The sequence below is a fragment of the Moschus berezovskii genome, chromosome 21 (genome assembly GCF_049115385.1).
Source record: "Moschus berezovskii isolate FMDL1 chromosome 21, NW_MosBer_1.0, whole genome shotgun sequence".
Lineage (NCBI taxonomy): Eukaryota > Metazoa > Chordata > Mammalia > Artiodactyla > Moschidae > Moschus > Moschus berezovskii.
This window is the reverse complement of record NC_142480.1, coordinates 28,217,465-28,235,607: the sequence shown is the minus strand read 5'-3', so window position 1 is coordinate 28,235,607 and position 18,143 is coordinate 28,217,465. Positions and strand designations below refer to the sequence as shown.

Here is an 18,143-nt window from a genome sequence, read left to right as displayed (position 1 = left end):
CAAATGGTAGCAACTAATAATAACAATCTCTTGAAAAATTAATTCTTACACATAATAAAAGTACATGATAAAAGATAATCATTCACATACACTATACCATAGGACAATGTCATAAAGGAAATGAAGAAAAGGTTCCCAGGATAACCACTGGTATATTAGACTGTACACAGCAACCCTAATTCTGTACACAGCAACCCTATAATTCTTTGTAGCTATGTGAAAACATTGTACAACTGTTCAAGCTGTCTAAAATTTGAATTGACTTTTAGTTTATAGAAAATTTGATTACAGGAAACTCATTTTAAAATTCTGCACACTACTGTGGCTGATAACAGTCTTTCCAGAGGTGGTATACTATATAACCATAGTTAAAAGTATTCAGTAATTTCACAATGAACCAGTTTCACAGTAAAGTGGGATTAATTTAAAATGTTATATTTTAAAAGTCTAAGAAATAGTGTTTTAAAACAAAAGAAGGGAGAAACAGGCTATTTCACATATATGGATAATGTACACTTATAGAGTACATATGGGCTTCTCTGGTGGCTGAGATGGTGAAGAATCTGCCTGCAGTGAGGGAGACCTAGGTTTGATCCCTTCATCGGGAAGATAGCCTGGAGAAGGGAATGGCAGAGCTGAATATATAATCAAAAAAAAGAAAAAAGCCTTCAGGAACAAAGTATCTTACTAACTGGAGGTATTTCTAGCAAAAGGCACTAAAACCAACTTCTGTTTAAGTGTGGGTATGATATTTGTAACCATCCCTTCATTTTTCACAGTTTTTACATTAATGATACTTAACAGTAAGTAGTAGTATAGCTGATAGCTCAGAAACCTGTCTTGAATGGTTCTTACTGGGTGACACACAAGAAGACAATGATGGTTTTTAGGAAACGCTTGAAATGTCACCATCATATGTGAAGAATGAAGCCATTACCTTGCCCTTTCCATGAGGAATTCCTAGAGGACAATGTTTCACTGCTCCAAGCAGAGCTGCCACAGCAAAACTAAAGCCAGTCACAGCTTCAGGTGAAGACTTAAGCACAGTAAGCCTTTCGAGGCAACGATCTAAGAGTGGTGTGAGGTAGGAAGGCAGTGCCACAGCAATGCAGCATAGACACCACGCGGCTGCTAGTCGAACGGAAATGCTAGGATGAAGAGTAACTGAAATGACATTGTCAAGGATGCCTGCAAGGATGGAATAAACAAACAATGACTCAGCTACAGAAATAAAATTGTCATCAAACAGCCAAAAGAGTAAGCGGCCACATGGATTTAAAATATATTATCTTTATCAAAAGCCAGTCAGAATTTTAAAAATTAAGCGATACATAATTATAATTTTTTGTACCCAAGAATTACTTCTACTAATACATCATATGAAAATTGGCTTAAATTAAGTCAGTAGACAAAAGTTTTATTTCCTAAATAAGCCAATGTTCTGCTTACTTGATCTGAGATCATTAATTAATTAATTTAATGTCACATCTTAGGTCAACCTCCTTTTAAGTCCTTTCTGGAATATTTATCTATGTAATTAGTATTCTCCCTATCCACCATATTGCTCTTACCTGAGAACAAAACGCTGAACAAAATCAAGGCTTCACTAGGTCCCAGAAGGCTACTAAACCACTATGAAGATAGTGAAATGCAAATGCTACCACCAGTAAGGAGAAAGTCTGTACTGCTACAATTCGACATATACCTTCATCATAACATGTAACAGTTCATGTTGACTGCTACCTACCCAATATATGCCCTACAATAAATTGCATACAAACCAAATATAATGTAAGCTCTAGCCAGCAGGAACTGTGTATCACAGTCAAAGGACAAAAGCCATTAAAGATGATTTTAGATAGTAATTACATAACAGAAGCCTGTCACAAAATGCCACACGCTATATGATTCTATTTATAATAAATCTCATCCAGAAAAGACAAATCCATAGAGACAGAAAATAGATTAGTGGTTATCAGGGCTGTAGGAGAGGAAATGCAAAATAACTGCTAATGGGTCATTTAGGACTTATTGAGGTGATGAAAACTTTCTGGAATTAGACAGTGGTGGTGTTTGTACCACGTTGTGAGTACGCCGAAACCACTGAACTTTGTACTTTAAACCGGTGAATTTTATAGTATGTGAATTATCTCTCATTAATTTTCAAAGAGAAAGAAAAGAGAATGCTTACACCTTTGAGGAGGTAAATTACATGTACCATATAGAAACTAATACTTTCAATGCAGATGAAAGATACAAGTTCAGGATTACTTCTACATTTTTCCATGTTATCTTAAATATCTCCAGAAAGGGGGTTAGAATAAAGAAGAGACCTAGAGAACAACCTTTAGCTACAAAAGCTAAAAGAAAAAAAAAATCAAATATATACATATTTTATATAATCTTGATTATATATATTTTGTAAAATGACCCTAATAAATCTATAATAAATGAGTGATATGAAGGAGCTTTTCTTTCTTAAAGTTGCCTAAAAGGAAAAGTAAAAACAAAGTATTCAGACTAGTCACAAACAACAGATACCTGCACTTGAATCCTGTAACAAAGGTGCAGCTGTGGTGCCAAGACTGTGTATGAGATTTCCAAGTTCCTGTAAAGCACACACCAGCATGTGCTGGCTGGCAGCTACATCTGCAGAGCCAAGCCGGGTTTCCAAATTACCATCACTCATTACAGCATCTGATAGAAATAGGAAAATTAACTAGGCATCACTGTTTTATTAAAATGTATTACAGGCAATAGGTATTAGGAGTAGAAACATAAAAAGGTAAAAATATACCTCCACTTGATATATATGAAATCCTTGAGGCAGTAACTAAAATACTAAAATGGGACTTGCATCTACAGAGAAAGAATTGAACTAATTTAACCAATTTAGTTCAAGCAACCTGATTATACATGCCTTATCACTCTTTTAGCAAGTGGCCCTGAAAAGGAGAACTCCATAAGCAGAGTGGACTTCGGACAGTAGAACAACTGAGATGAACTAACTGTTTTAAAGAGAATGTATCTTAACTTGTATAGAAAGACTATGAATTCTAAGGAACCATCCTCTAAGATCAGGACATCTATATAACATTTCTTATCAAGTTAGATAATTTATGTCTCATCTATCACAGACTGCTCTACTCTGAAAAAACTGACCTGTATTATAAAAGTAGCTTCTTTTGTATTAACATAATTATATACCAGGCCAGCTTTTCCAGAGGGACAATTTCTTTAGCACTGTTTTAAAACAGACTGTCTTAGGAGATCCATACCCATAACTTTCTTTAACTTCCAGATAGCCTGGCAAATATCCTTAGCAGCAGCAATTTGAGCCTTTTCTCCAAGAAGGCCTCCAACAGTAGCTCGAAGGATAAATGAAACACAACGGCGACTGCAGACAGCATCAATCTGAGTTTGGGTGGCCTTAGGGTGCGACTGTGAAACCAGGCTTAGGATATGAGAAAGGAAGGCAGCAAAATTTTTCTCTAGCCATGCTCCTCCTAGTGTTGAAATAAACACCACATAAGCCTAAAAAATAGAAATGAGTTTTATCTTCAAAATGAAATAAATTCTATATTAATGTCTTCCATGAAATATGCAGTATTTATTAATATTTTAGTTTTTCCTCATTTATGTAGCCACTTTAGCTCTATAAATATTGAACAATTTTTTGCTTGTTAAGCCAAAATTTAAATACCTAGTCTTTCAGCTGAGATTTCATTTATGCTGCCTGTGTTTTATTTTGGTCAGACTGCAAGGTTTCAGGACAGCCAGCATAGCTAGCTAGTCAGTAAAACATGCCTGTGACTTTTCTGAACAAAGCATTCAAGCTCTTTAACATTCTGAAGAAGAAAACCCAAATCAAACAAATAAACACACTGTAAGAATTAACTATAGTCTAATGCCATAACTCTAAGGGAATTCAGTTCTAGAAACCAGAAAAAAAAGTTTATAGTGATGAATCACTATTCTTTAGCTAATGGTTTGCCTTACTCTAGAGATACAGAGAGTAGTTATCTCATGTAATCTGTTTTTAAAAAACAGTTTATAGTTATGCTGAGACATTTTATATTTTCATGAACTCTAATATCATACAGTATAAAACAATGAGGATTATATGTGAATTAAAAAAATTTATATGTGTGTGTTTGGTTTGAACCACAATGGCATTTAGAAAATAAGAAAATTCAAAGAAAGAATGCAAAGACCTCTATATTCTCTTATTCAAAGACCCTTTTCCCAAGGTTTAGCTTTTTAAGTTTTGTTTAGGACCAAGAATTTAAGCTCTTAAGGAAATTACAATTCTGTAATCTTTATTTAGAAGTAGAAACCATATAAGATAGAAATATAATATTGCCCATGCTGAATTTTATGTACTTAACAGCTTAAATTTGAACTCTATAAGCACACAAAAACACAAAGGAAAACATGTGAAAACACAAGACACATGGAAGCCGAAGGCCTGGAAACAAACAAAAAAATGTTTATGTTTCAAAGGAAATAAACAAATCTCCCATTATTACGAACTGAAAATACACTGCAATCGCCTATTTAGCTGGCTTTGTATAAACAGGTTTCTCTTACCTATAATCTAGCTTTTTTATAAAGTATTTGGCCTCACCACATCTATTTATAAACATGAGAGCATAAGTGATGACCTGGCACAGTATCACTTCTGCCTGGAGTCAGATACTAAAACTTTCATCATGGGCAGGTGAGAATTACATTTAGATACTAGTTTGTGATTCTAACCTGAGTAACTCCAACTCGAACATCCCTACTGACTGAACTGGTTCCTTTCAGCATATCTCCACTGGCTCGAAGAAATCCTGAACTCCCACGTAGAAACCCTGTTCCTAGTAACTCCAGAACATCCTCCAGTGATACTCTGCGAATGCTCTGACGTGAGGCTGCTATAACAAAGAACAAAACAAAACATGTAATTTTGTTTTACAGACTAAATTTTAATGCATAATCTTGAACAGTATGTTAACAGAAAGAAAAATAAAACTAAAAATCCAAACAAAAGGCAGAATTTACAGGACATTACACACAGTAACACATAAAGTCACAAAAGTGTTCAGAGGCCAAATCATAATGGACTCTGATGTATCATGTCAATGACATCTTAAAGTCTATGGCACTTTGAGATTATGACCTACTGCTCTCTTGCGCTCAAGTTAAAGGCTAACAGTCTTCTAAAACAAGGGGAAACATAAATAAACTGCCCTAGTTCTCCAAGAGTGAAAATGCTATAAGGACTTCTCCGGTGGTCCAGTGGCTAAGACTCCATGCTCCCAGTGCAGGCGGTCCAAGTTCAATCCCTGGTTAGGGAACTAGATCCCACATGCCGCAACTAAGACCTGGCACAATCAAATAAACAAATAGAAAACACTCTACAACACTTTGAAAATTCTTTTGAAATACTAAAAAGACCAAAAATCATAACTTTATCTTTCTAAATGCTCTATAACTCTTAACAAAACTTATATAAAGTAACCACATCATGTTTTTTAAAAATTCTCAATTACAACTTTTGTTACATCCTCAGTCTCTAAAGAAACCAAAGCTAATATTTACTAAAACTTCTCAGTCAATCCTTAGGCTACAATAATTAAGAGACTAGCTAGGCAAAATGTTTTAAGTTTGTCTGCAGTTTGACACAGTTGAGCTTCTCCCTGTATCTCCTTCTAAAAAAAAGAAAAAAAAAAAACATTTTCACCCTTTCATTCTTCTGAAAAAATGATGGTCATAAGCTCTGATCCTCATTACCAACGTAAGTCATAGGCAGTGGCAAAATAAACTTATGTTAATCCAAGTCAACATTCAGAAAACTAAGATCATGACATCCGGTTCCATCACTTCATGGCAAATAGATGGGGAAACAGTGGAAACAGTGGCTGACTTTATTTTTCTGGGCTCCAAAACCACTGCGGATGCTGATGCAGCCATGAAATTAAAAGATGCTTACTCCGTGGGAGGAAAGTTATGACCAACTTAGACAGCATATTAAAAAGCAGAGACATTACTTTGTCAACAAAGGTACGTCTAGTCAAGGCTATGGTTTTTCCAGTAGTCATGTATCGATGTGAGAGTTGGACTATAAAGAAAAATGAGCGCAGAAGGATTGATGTTTTTGAACTGTGGTGTTGAAGAAGACTCTTGAGAGTCCCGTGGACTGCAAGGAGATCCAACCAGTCCATCCTAAAGGAGATCAATCCTAGGTGTTCATTGGAAGGACTGATGCTGAAGTTGAAACTCCAATACTTTGGCCACCTGATGCGAAGAGCTGATTCATTTGAAAAGACCCTGATGCTGGGAAAGATTGAGGGTGGGAGAAAGGGACGACAGAGGATGAGATGGTTGGATGGCATCACTGACTCAATGGACATGAGTTTGGGTAAACTCCAGGAGTTGGTGATGGACAGGGAGGCCTGGCATGCTGCGGTTCATGGGGTCACAGAGAGTCGGACACAACTGAGTGACTGAACTGAACTGAATCCAAGTCAAGATGAACAAAAAATAAACTTCTCAGCCTAAAGATGAAACAAATGAAAATCTATACTGGTACAAGGAAAGAAACATTAGTGAACAGTACAAAATCCATGCCCTCAGAGATCATAAATTCTAGAAAGGAGAGACAAGAATAAATATAACAAATGATGAAGTGTCTATTAATAGTATGTCAGACAGTGATTAAAAGCCACACAAAAAAATAAAGCAGATATCTTTTATGTGCAGTAAGTTCTCTGGTAGGAGATAGGCCAGGGTGTGAGGATGGTGCAAAAGCAGAAGATATAGGACCTTGTCAATCATTATAATAATGTGAGTAAAGTGAGGTGACACTGGAGACCCTCAAGCAAAGCAGTAACAGCATCTGTCACTTTGCTTCTGTGCTGAGAGAAGACTATAGAGGGGCAAAGGTAGAAGTAGAAAAAAATAAAACGTTAGGAGGATTTAATAATACAACCAAGATAATACTGTAAAATAATTAGCCTCCAATAAAAATTAAAAGAAAAATAATACAACCAAGAGGTGATGGTAGCTTAAAACAGGCTAGATCAAGGCAGTTACAACAGGAGTCTTGGTATACATACTTATATAGTTTTAAATTTTTTTATTAGAAAAAATTTCAAAATCACAAAAAAGCTGCAAGAAGAGTAAAATAAATTCTCATGTACCCTTCTCCTAGCTTCCATATCTTCCTTATCACTTTCTCATTTTTGAAGCCTACATACATGGCTAGTTGTAGTTACAGAAAAGCTCTCAATTGCATAAGTAATGCTGTAAGATTTCTCCATACATAATATCAGAAAGAATGTCATGTTTGGTGTCAGTCTGTCCCTATATTGGTATTATCTTTGAATACATGAATCAGGTGTCCGTCAATCTCGTCAACTGTGAAATACCATTTTCCCCTTTATTATCACTATGCCAAATGTGTAGTGATACTTTAAGACAGTATAAATAAACTCTAACCCATTTCAGAATGCACTGAAGACTCTTTATCTGCATAAACTATTACTATAATGACTCATTACTTCTAAACTTTTTGGCTGGCATTCCACTGTAAAAGACCTTTCCCTTCTCCTTTATTTACTTATTTTCATTACGGACTCATAGACTCCTTTTTTTATTTAACATATTATAATCTATTTCTATCATTATTAATTCTAATACTGTCTTGGATTTGACCAGTGGAAGTGTCTTCAGAAAGCTGGCCATTGGACATCCCTTATTTTTTTTGGCACAACAAGTTGTCCCGGGCTCATTCTCAGACTGTCATTGCCCCAACCATATGAGCCACTTCTCCATGGAGCCCCAAGTCTAGATAGTTTTAATATTGTAAGTAGAATAGGTATTGAGTGTGACAGAGATGATTCAAGGTGACTTTCCAAACTGCTGCTTGAACACCTGCAGGGATGAAGCTGTCATCAACTTAGATTAGCAAGATTGCAACTGCAAGGAGAGCAGGTATGTATGTGTATATATGGGGGAGGGGAAATCAAACATTCACTTGGGATAAGTCAAAACATCAAACAAACATTCAAACAGAGATGTCCAACAGTCAGGTAGGCATGAGAGTTCAGTGTCCAGGAGAGAAGTGTGGGCTAAAGACGTAAATCCAGGAACCCCTGATGCACAGATGGTATTCAAGCTAAGAGACTGGATGGGATCACTAGAGTGAGCCCACGTAAAGAGGAGAAGATCAAGGACCAGGCAATGGGGGTCTTCTCTGAGAAGACAAGGAATCATTAAAGACTGAAAAGGAATTTCTACAGAGGAGGAAAGAAAACCAAGGCAGTATGAGGCCCTAAAAGGCAAGTGAAAAGAGAATGAGGAGGAAGATCAACTGATTTAAATGTTGCTGAAAGCTGACTGCTGCTGTCAAGTAAGACAGCAGAGAACTGCCCACTGGCTTAGCGTGACTAAATACTAGAATGGAAGTTGCAAAGGTTAGGAGCTTTTAATCTGTTCTGTTCAATAACACCTCTTACATGCTGAGAACAGTTCATGGCCTTTTATAAATCCTCAATAAATACTTGTTTACTTATTGAATAAATGATGAACATGGAGGTCATTGATGACCTTAGCAAAAATAGTTTTTGAGAGACAACTGGGGAAAAATCTTAACTGAAGTGGGTTTCAAAGAAGAGAGAAACTAAAAACTGAGTATCAAGAGCCCCTGTGAGGAACTCTGCTGCAAAGGCAAGAGAAATGCAGCTCCAGTGGGCTGAGAAGACACAAGAAAAAAAAAATTATTTTAAAGATGAGAGGGGGGAGAAAAGCATGTTTTATAGGGAATGAACCAAAAGAAAGGGAAAAGTTGATGTAGGAGAGGGGAGACTTCCTACAGCTATGTCTTCAAGCAGGTGAGAGGATGAGCTCTAATACATATTGAACATAAGGCTTTAATAAAAGATAATTCATCTTGATAACAGGGGAAAAGTCTTGATAACAGTGGCGCATATGCAGATACATGCTGGAAGGTGGTAGATTTAGTAGGGGGAACCTATGGAAGACAGGCCATCAAATGAAAGTAATATAGAAGAGGAAGGTATAAAATAGTCAGGAAAGTGGGACAATGAATGGACAAGGGAAATAAAAGTATCACTTAAGATATGAACCTTAAGTTCTCAAGAAGTAACTTTAAAAGATTCCATAAATCCCTGGCAACTTATCTAAACTGTCCAAATATAGCAAATTTCAAGTATCTGTTGTTTGGAATTATTTACATCATTGCTCCCTTATACCAATCTGCTGCTGCTGCTGCTAAGTCACTTCAGTCGTGTCCGACTCTGTGCGACCCCAGAGACAGCAGCCCACCAGGCTCCCCCGACCCTGGGATTCTCCAGGCAAGAACGCTGGAGTGGGTTGCCATTTCCTTCTCCAATGCATGCAAGTGAAAAGTGAAAGTGAAGTCGCTCAGTCGTGTCCGACTCTTCGCGACCCCAGGGACTGCAGCCTACGAGGCTCCTCCGTCCATGGGATTTTCCAGGCAAGAGTACTGGAGTGGGTCGCCATTGCCTTCTCCTTATACCAATCTAGAAGATGGCAAACCAAATGCATGTAATCAGATGCATGCTGCTTAAAAAAAAATTCTCAAGAATCAGATCTTATTTCTTACTGAGTAACACTCTACAATTAACTTACACCAAAAAAAAAAATAAATAAAAGGCCATGGTGTAGAGGAAGACAACGATTGAACAAAGCATATTTATTTAAGAGTTCTTTTAAGTTTTTCCTCAAACTTTCACTGAACTGTTTTAATATGAACTCTGAGGACTTTGAATGTTTCCGAACTAAAATCTGTATGATATTCTGCCTCTTGAAATTTCAGAAGTAATAATGGGTAGCAGTAATGCTATGTATGTTTGTTTAAGTCAACAGTGAAAAAGTTATAGACGACATTATGAAAACAATTACATAAATTTACCTGCTCCTGCATGTTTAGAAATTATGGCATTAGCCAACACCGTGCCTAATAGCTTTGAAACTGAAATCCGCACATCATAATTGGAGCCTTCAAAAGATTTAAAACACAGTGTGGCCACGCTGTCCAGGTCTGTACTCCACATAAAGACAGCCTCATTCTGAAGTTCAAGGAGACACTATTCAATTGGGAAAAAAGAAATTAATGAAAAACAAAATATAAATGTCAGGTTCAGATATACATAAGTTGAACCTATCAAGAGCTAACAAAAAGAATACACAAATCCAAAGTCTCTAAATAATGGCTGCAGGGACAAGTGAATACTTACTAAAAAGCCATAAAAATTACGCTATATAAAGCAATGTGTCCACAAAGACCCATTTCTAATTCAGTGGGGTATGAAAAATGTCTTTAGAAGCTATCTGCTGGCTCTGAGCAATTATGAGACTAATTCCAACATAAACACTTAACTGTCTAACCCACTATGTTAAGAAAGTATGATAAAAACAAAGGTCACTTTCAAACAACACAAACCATACAGGTAAATTTTACACACCCATAGAGAGGAGGGACAGTGGAATGGAAGGAATACTTAGGAGTCTGACAACTTGACCTCCCCACTTCTGACAATGTGCTGCTCACTACTTTAAGAACCCCGGGAAATTCACATAACCCTTGCAGCCTTGGTTTCCTCATACTTTAAAACGAGACAGTCCCACCTCAATACCAAGGTAGCAGCTCTAAGATCATGTAGCTGTTACTAGCCTTTTCACTGGGATTAAGTGATTAAGTTGTCTTTATACTAATTTTTACAAATTCTGCTTATTAGACTGTTTTACCTTTGCAGCAGCACAACGAACAGCCATGGATCTATCTGTTAAGCAAGATCTAGCAGCTTTATAAACATCCCTGTAGCAAGGGGTAGCAGCAGCTCCCAGTCCATTCAGTATGTTTTGCAGACTCAGCATAATCTCATAACGACCTTGTGACTATCAAAGAGGAAAAAATTTAAGGATCAGGAAGAAAAATTCACTGTGAAAAACAGCACTGAACATTGAAATTTATCTCACATATTAGAGAAACAGTAGGATTTTTACACAAACTAATCAACCTATTCTGACATTCAAAAACATGAATAATTTCTATTTTACACAGTGTTTACTATTTTTTTTATGCTTCCTTTTAAAAAAAAAAGCTTATGTATTTGTGTGCATCAGGTCTTCGTTATGGCATGAAGATCTTTCATTGCGGTACGAGGATACTCTAATTGTGGCATAGGTTCAGTAGTCAAGGCACAAGGGCTTAGCCACTCTATGGCATGCGGAATGTTAGTTCCCTGACCAGGGATCAAACCTGAGTCCCCTGAACTGCTAGGCAGATTCTTAACCAATGGATCACCAGTGAAGTCCCAGTGTTTACTATTTTAAAGTGTTATTTGTATGAATATATATTAGACTTCAGTACAATATAAATTTCATAGGGTTGACATACAGATTAAATGGAATTGTATGGAAGTACCAGGCATAGAGCTTGCATGTTCTTAAGCATTCAATAAATGGTCGTTATAAATGAGGTAACATGAAAGAGTGCATGGTCTGCCACCTACTAGCTACATGTCTTTGGGCAAATCTGTTTCTTTATCTGTTAAATGGTTGTTGTGAGGATCAAATGAATTTTACATATCATCACTGCAGATGGTGACTGCCGCTAAGAAATTAAAAGACGCTTACTTTTTGGAAGAAAAGATGACCAACCTAGACAGCATATTAAAAAGCAGAGACATTAATTACATTGCCAACAAAGGTTCATCTAGTCAAAGCTATGGTTTTTCCAGTAGTCACGTATGAATGTGAGAGTTGGACTATAAAGAAAGCTGAGTACCGAAGAACTGATGCTTTTGGAGAAGACTCTGTGGTGCTGGAGAAGACTCTTGAGAGTCCCTTGGACTGCAAGGAGATCCAACCAGTCCATCCTAAAGCAGATCAGTCCTGAATATTCATTGGAAGGACTGATGCTGTAGATGAAACTCCAATACTTTGGCCACCTGATGTGAAGAACTGACTCATTTGAAAAGACGCTGATGCTGGTAAAGATCGAAGGCAGGAGGAGAAGGGGATGACAGAGGATTAGATGGTTGGATGGCATCACCAACTCAATGGACATGCGTTTGAGTAAACCCCAAGAGTTGGTGATGGACAGGGAAGCCTGGGGTACTGCAGTCCATAGGGTCGCAAAGAGTCGGACACATCTGAATGACTGAACTGAACTACTTAGAATGTTGCCTGACACACAGTAAATGTTCAGAATATTTTTATCATTTATTGTCCTGAGTATTTTAACTCAGACGTTTAAAATCTGGATTTAGATTTTAAAAGATCTGGGTGTGAACCCTGGCTCTGAACCTTAGCAATGATGGGACTTTAAGCTGTTCTTACTTATTTCTTCAACTATAAAATGAAGATAAGGTACTTCCCTGGTGGTAGAGTGGTTAAGACTCTGGGCTTCCACTATAGGGGGCACTGGTTCAATCCCTGGTCCAGGAACTAAGATCCCACATGCTACATACCATGGCCAAAAATAAATAAATAAAAATAAGACAAGGATAAGATGAATCCCATAGAGCCAGTAAATAAGCCCCTGTGGGGAAATCATTCACCACAGTGCCTAGCCCACCGTAAACACTCAAGAAATAGTACCTGTTTATATATTTCAGGAATTTAAGGCTACTATAGGTAAGCTAACATCAATATAATTTTCATAGTAATGTTATTAATTTTTGTTCAAAGGAGAATAATAGTGAGTAATTATAGGTGGACATAACAAAATGAGTCCTAATGGAACTGAATGGGAAATGTAACTTTTTTTTTCAAATACTGCCAGTTTCAAATACTGTTTGTCACTATGGGTGTGTATCAAAGGTGTAAATCCCTTTCGATATTTCCAAAACATTGTGGTACTGATGAATCAACTAAATCATAAAGGTTATAAAGTGGAGGAACAATAATAAAATACTTAGCAAGAACTTAAAATTTTCTGAGACTTACAGAGTAATTCTCTGTTAACCATGAGCCCTAAAAGGTATAGATTTATCAATGGAGCTAAGAGAAAAAAAAAGTTTAACGTGGACACACTTCAGTAAAAAAAAACTTTTTACAGAATCGTCCTTTTAAATAAAACCATGTTTATGGATGTTAACATTCTCTCCTCCTTAATCATCTTCTTCAATTTTTGTGAAAGCTACTACTGCTGAGACATAATCTGCTGAGTTGATTTTCTCACCAGTTTTATATTATGGATTTCACTTCTCTATAAAGTTCTAGAATCAGTTACATTCTTCTTAAAATTTGGCATATTTTATATTTGAATTTTTCCATGTTTTATCCTGATGTAGTTAAAGAAAGGTGTGTGACAGGCCTGCATTTTTACAAATTTTCTAGACTTCTTCAAAGTAATATAAGAATAAGAACTAGTAAGATTTTTTTAATATTTAAAGGTGCTGAGTTATCCTTAAATATGAGGGACCATAGATTAAAAATTTTTGATATACAAACATACAAATGCTTGAATCTCACAATGTGATTGGTAAAACTTTAGTTGGCAAAAAATTACAGTGTATCTTAAAAAGGGTGTTTCACAATGGTAAATGATACCAACCAATCAGTGAGGCTAAGGCTGAGAATATATTCACCCCTGGCGATGAAAAGGTCTTCCGGGTCCTAGTCAAACTTGTCCTTCACACTCTTTACTGCTGCTGCTGCTGCTGCTAAGTCACTTCAGTCGTGTCCGACTCTGTGTGACCCCACAGACGGAAGCCCACCAGGCTCCCCCGTCCCTGGGATTCTCCAGGCAAGAACACTGGAGTGGGTTGCCATTTCCTTCTCCAATGTGTGAAAGTGAAAAGTGAAAGTGAAGTTGCTCAGTCGTGTCCGACCCTTAGCGACCCCACGGACTGCAGCCTACCAGGCTCACTCTTTCCTACCCTGATTTTATTCCTTACTCCCTGCTGATGCTGGTAGAATACTAATCCATCCATCAGGTAGACGGTAATTACCCATTATGTGTCTGGACCCTTGGTGGCAAGCACTTGCTCTGGTACTAGTAAGCAGCATGAGATGGAAAAGGTGAAACAAGAAGGAGCAGGGGCAGGTCTGCCAGAGAAACACCTTAGTTTGTGTCCACTGGAATTTATCTGAACACACAAAATTTTACTGCATTATTGCTTTTCTAATAAAGATTTCATATACAAAGTACGTAGGTGCACTACCTAAAAATATGTCATTTATGGATATATTGCATATATACTATACATGCTTGTCACAGATAAGGCTCTTTTATTAGCTTAAGAAACTATAAAGTCTGTATTTACCTCTGCACTCTTCATAGCTCTGAGGATATTCCCCACTGTATCAGTAAAGGTGTTACCTAATATTCTACCCAACTTCTTGTACAAGGAACCCAAACACACCACAGCAGCGCTGAAATGACATTTCAATTAGAAATCAGTCAAGAATGAAAAAACAGGAAAAAAAGGCTCTTAGGACATGTAAAGATGACTACTTAATTTTACTTTTAAAGGATAAATTTCCCAGAATCTACTCCACTGTTAAGTCATAAGGAATGACACTGGAGTATCAAATGATTACATTTTCAATATAAGAATGTTAAAAAGATGTATCTTTAACTAATCTAAAATCTCAGTAAAAGATTCCATTCCCCCCAATTTTTTTAACAGAACTGAGTTTCATATATTAGATAATCAAAGACAGTCTTAAAAGAAAAAGAACAGTGTTCTCATCAAGTCTCAAAATTTTATGGAAAAGCATATTCTATCATAAGCTAAAAATTAAATCAATAAAAAGTTTCTATAAAATTAATATGGTGTAGCCATACATCGTAAATAGTCTTCTCTAAACAACAGGTGATAAAATGAACTGAGTCCTATGGAGAAAGAAACTTGGTTGTTCTTCTAGGATCTTTGAAAAGTATTTTTCTATATATTTACTATTAATCTTCACTACTAAGAGCTAATGAACTAAAAGAACATCCAAAACATGAAGAATTTAACATACTTGTTCCTTAAACACTCAACTGCTAAAATATTAATCAGATGGTTTTGATGGTCCTAAAATTTTTAAAAGAACTATTTCTCAATGGGAAAATATTAGATCTTTTCAAGTTACATATTTTTAAGAAAATGAGGAAAACAATTTGTATTCATTTTTATAATAATTATCAAGTAGTTTAGTTATTAAAAAAATTATTTTACTAAACAGAGTTGATTTACAAGGTTGTGCTAATTTCTACTATACAGCAAAGTTTGAGTTCTTTATAAAAATGAAACAACAAAGATCTCTTATATTCAGTTTCAATATTAACTTACAGTTTAGTGGGAAGATAACTTGGAGAATCATCTTTGCTTCGAATAAGATCATTACATTTATCGATTGTCTCATAAACAGAGAACGTGTCTCCAATACTATAAAGAAGGGCTAGATTCTTAGCAAGGAGTTTACGAGTAGGAGGCCCTGGGGAGCTGTTCAGCAAAGACAGGAGCTGTTCCACAAGAGTCTTCTGTATCTCCCTTACATCACTCTACAAATGAAGTGAACAAAGAAGATTCTCATCAATGCAACTACATGCACTTCTCTAATATGATTTTGCCTTTATGTAATTAAGAACCAACCAAAAGCCTCTAGAAAAATGAAAAATTATTTTAAATATTACAAATAAGTTGGTGGCATAGTTATTACACCTCACAAGCAAGTAGTTTGCTGCATTGCTGGTATCTCCAGAGAATAAATTCTGGACCACAATATACTGGAGTCTGTGAACAAAGACAAGGGTTCCACTTTTTCTCTTTCTTCTTAGGTTTGAAACGTAGAACAAATTTATATCTTAACAAGCGCTTCTTAGTTCTTAGGTCCCTGCCTGATATATATCCGCATCAGTGAACAACCTATCACCAGAGCTGACCTTTTAACGGTTACCTGTTTTACTTAGATCCTTTTCTAAGTTTAGCGCACTTTTCTTTCTGCAAGCTTATGCATGTAAATGCCATGCTGTGACTCCATTTTACTTGTCTACTCTCTAAAAAAGGAGAACAGAATATCATCACAGTGATAATGGTATTCAGATGCTTCCTGAAGCTTCAACTTTCACAATAAAATACTTGTTAATTTAGGCTATGGATCTTTGTCATTTATAAATTATAAATGTCTCCATGAGTAGTGTCTTTGCAATACTTTTGCATTATGTAAGGTATGCAGATGCTGCTGCTGCGTCACTTCAGTAGTGTCCGACTCTGTGTGACCCCATAAACAGAAGCCCACCAGGGTCCCCCGTCCCTGGGATTCTCCAGGCAAGAACACTGGAGTGGGTTGCCATTTCCTTCTCCAATGTGTGAAAGTGAAAAGTGAAAGTGAAGTTGCTCAGTCGTGTCCGACCCTTAGCGACCCCACAGACTGCAGCCTACCAGGCTCCCCCATCCATGGGATTTTCTACGCAAGAGTACTGGAGTGGCTTGCCATTGCCTTCTCGGATATAGTCACTAGCTGTCTGTTAATGAAAGAAAGGAATGTCTTAACGCTATGCAGATGACACCACCCTTATGGCAGAAAGTGAAGAGGAACTCAAAAGCCTCTTGATGAAAGTGAAAGAGGAGAGTGAAAAGGTTGGCTTGAAGCTCAACATTCAGAAAACAAAGATCATGGCATCTGGTCCCATCACTTCATGGGAAATAGATGGAAAAACAGTGGAAACAGTGTCAGACTTCATTTTTTGGGGCTCCAAAATCACTGCGGATGTTGATTGCATCCATAAAATTAAAAGATGCTTATTCCATGGAAGGAAAGTTATGAACAACCTAGATAGCATATTAAAAAGCAGAGATATTACTTTGCCAACAAAGGTCTGTCTAGTCAAGGCTATGGTTTTTCCCGTGGTCTTGTATAGTTGTGAGAGTTGGACTGTGAAGAAAGCTGAGCGCCAAAGAATTGATGCTTTTGAACTGTGGTGCTGGAGAAGACTCTTGAGAGTCCCTTGGACTGCAAGGAGATCCAACCAGTCCATTCTAAAGGAGATCAATCCTGGGTGTTCATTGGAAGGACTGATGCTAAAGCTGAAACTCCAATACTTTGGCCACCTTATGCAAGGAGCTGACTCACTGGAAAAGACTCTGATGCTGGGAAGGATTGGGGGCGGGAGGAGAAGGGGACAACAGAGAATGATATGGCTAGATGGCATCACCAACTCGAACATGAGTTTGAGTGAACTCCAGAGTTGGTGATGGACAGGGAGGCCTGGCGTGCTGTGATTCATGGGGTCGCAAAGGGTCGGACACGACTGAGCGACTGAACTGAACTGAAGGTACTGTTATTCTGTGGAATACCTTTATTTTTAGGAGATATATAGGAAAGTATTTAGAAATAAAGTAGCAACTCACATGGCTCTGTAAATCAATTAAACTTGGCAAAATGTTAACAGTTGTTGAATGTAGGTAAAGGATATGAATAATTAGCTTTCTTCTTTGTAGTACCTATTTTATAAACTTTTAAGAGAGAATATGTTTACTCGAAGACTCCTCAGCTCATATTCCCCTCAAGAGTTCACACCTTTTTTTTTAAGTGAAACTCCCATAACATTATTTAGTGCGATACTGTTCCAGGACGTCATGCATATGGAGGGACACAGGTAAGAAGATAACAATGATGAAATTTAACACACTGTGCTCTGTAGTTAGTTTTTAACATATTTTAAAGTAATATTATAAATATTCGTTAATTTCTTTCTGTTCTTTCGAGAAGAAGAAACCTACTAGTTCATTGTAAAATCTTATTACGGTCTAACCTTTGAAAGCTAATTTAGGTTATGCTGGACAGAACTAGAAAAGTAAACCAAAGGAATTAAACATTATCTGGCACTTAAAAAAAAAACACCTTGTAAAACAGTTTTTGCAATTTTACTCACCCTGCTGGTTGCAACCAGGAGCTTCTCCAAATATCTCAACCAATCAAAAATAAACTCTGCCTTCTGAACTTCACCCAGTTGATTGTATGCTTCTTCATTCAGCAATAAGCTATGAGCTAATTCCATTCCTTGCAGAAAAGTCTCCTAGCTGGTCACAATTCTTCTCATTAAACTTTAGTCATATACCTATAATAAAGGAAAATAGTATTTTAAAAGAAGAATGAAACGGAATGCAATC

General features: G+C 36.8%; 1 protein-coding gene and 1 long non-coding RNA gene across 13 annotated transcripts in view; one reads left to right on the top strand and one right to left on the bottom strand.

Moving 5' to 3' along the window:
* HEATR5A (HEAT repeat containing 5A) overlaps nucleotides 1-18,143 on the bottom strand; it is a 104,451-nt gene that overhangs the window by 66,204 nt on the left and 20,104 nt on the right. For 10 of the 12 annotated variants that reach the window (XM_088829504.1, XM_088829502.1, XM_055418206.2 and 7 more), the window contains 9 exons: nucleotides 17,906-18,091; nucleotides 15,321-15,532; nucleotides 14,307-14,415; nucleotides 10,780-10,929; nucleotides 9,944-10,118; nucleotides 4,759-4,919; nucleotides 3,279-3,534; nucleotides 2,542-2,697; nucleotides 938-1,188 (listed from right to left, as the gene is read on the bottom strand). In XM_088829504.1, coding sequence (XP_088685630.1) covers nucleotides 938-1,188; nucleotides 2,542-2,697; nucleotides 3,279-3,534; nucleotides 4,759-4,919; nucleotides 9,944-10,118; nucleotides 10,780-10,929; nucleotides 14,307-14,415; nucleotides 15,321-15,532; nucleotides 17,906-18,031 — 1,596 coding nt within the window. In that variant the 5' untranslated portion in view covers nucleotides 18,032-18,091. The remainder of the gene's footprint in view (nucleotides 1-937; nucleotides 1,189-2,541; nucleotides 2,698-3,278; nucleotides 3,535-4,758; nucleotides 4,920-9,943; nucleotides 10,119-10,779; nucleotides 10,930-14,306; nucleotides 14,416-15,320; nucleotides 15,533-17,905; nucleotides 18,092-18,143) is intronic. The other 2 variants (XM_055418207.2, XM_055418209.2) reach the window with 1 other exon arrangement.
* LOC129550498 (uncharacterized) overlaps nucleotides 1-18,143 on the top strand; it is a 74,378-nt gene that overhangs the window by 55,131 nt on the left and 1,104 nt on the right. The gene's annotated exons all lie outside the window — the stretch shown is intronic.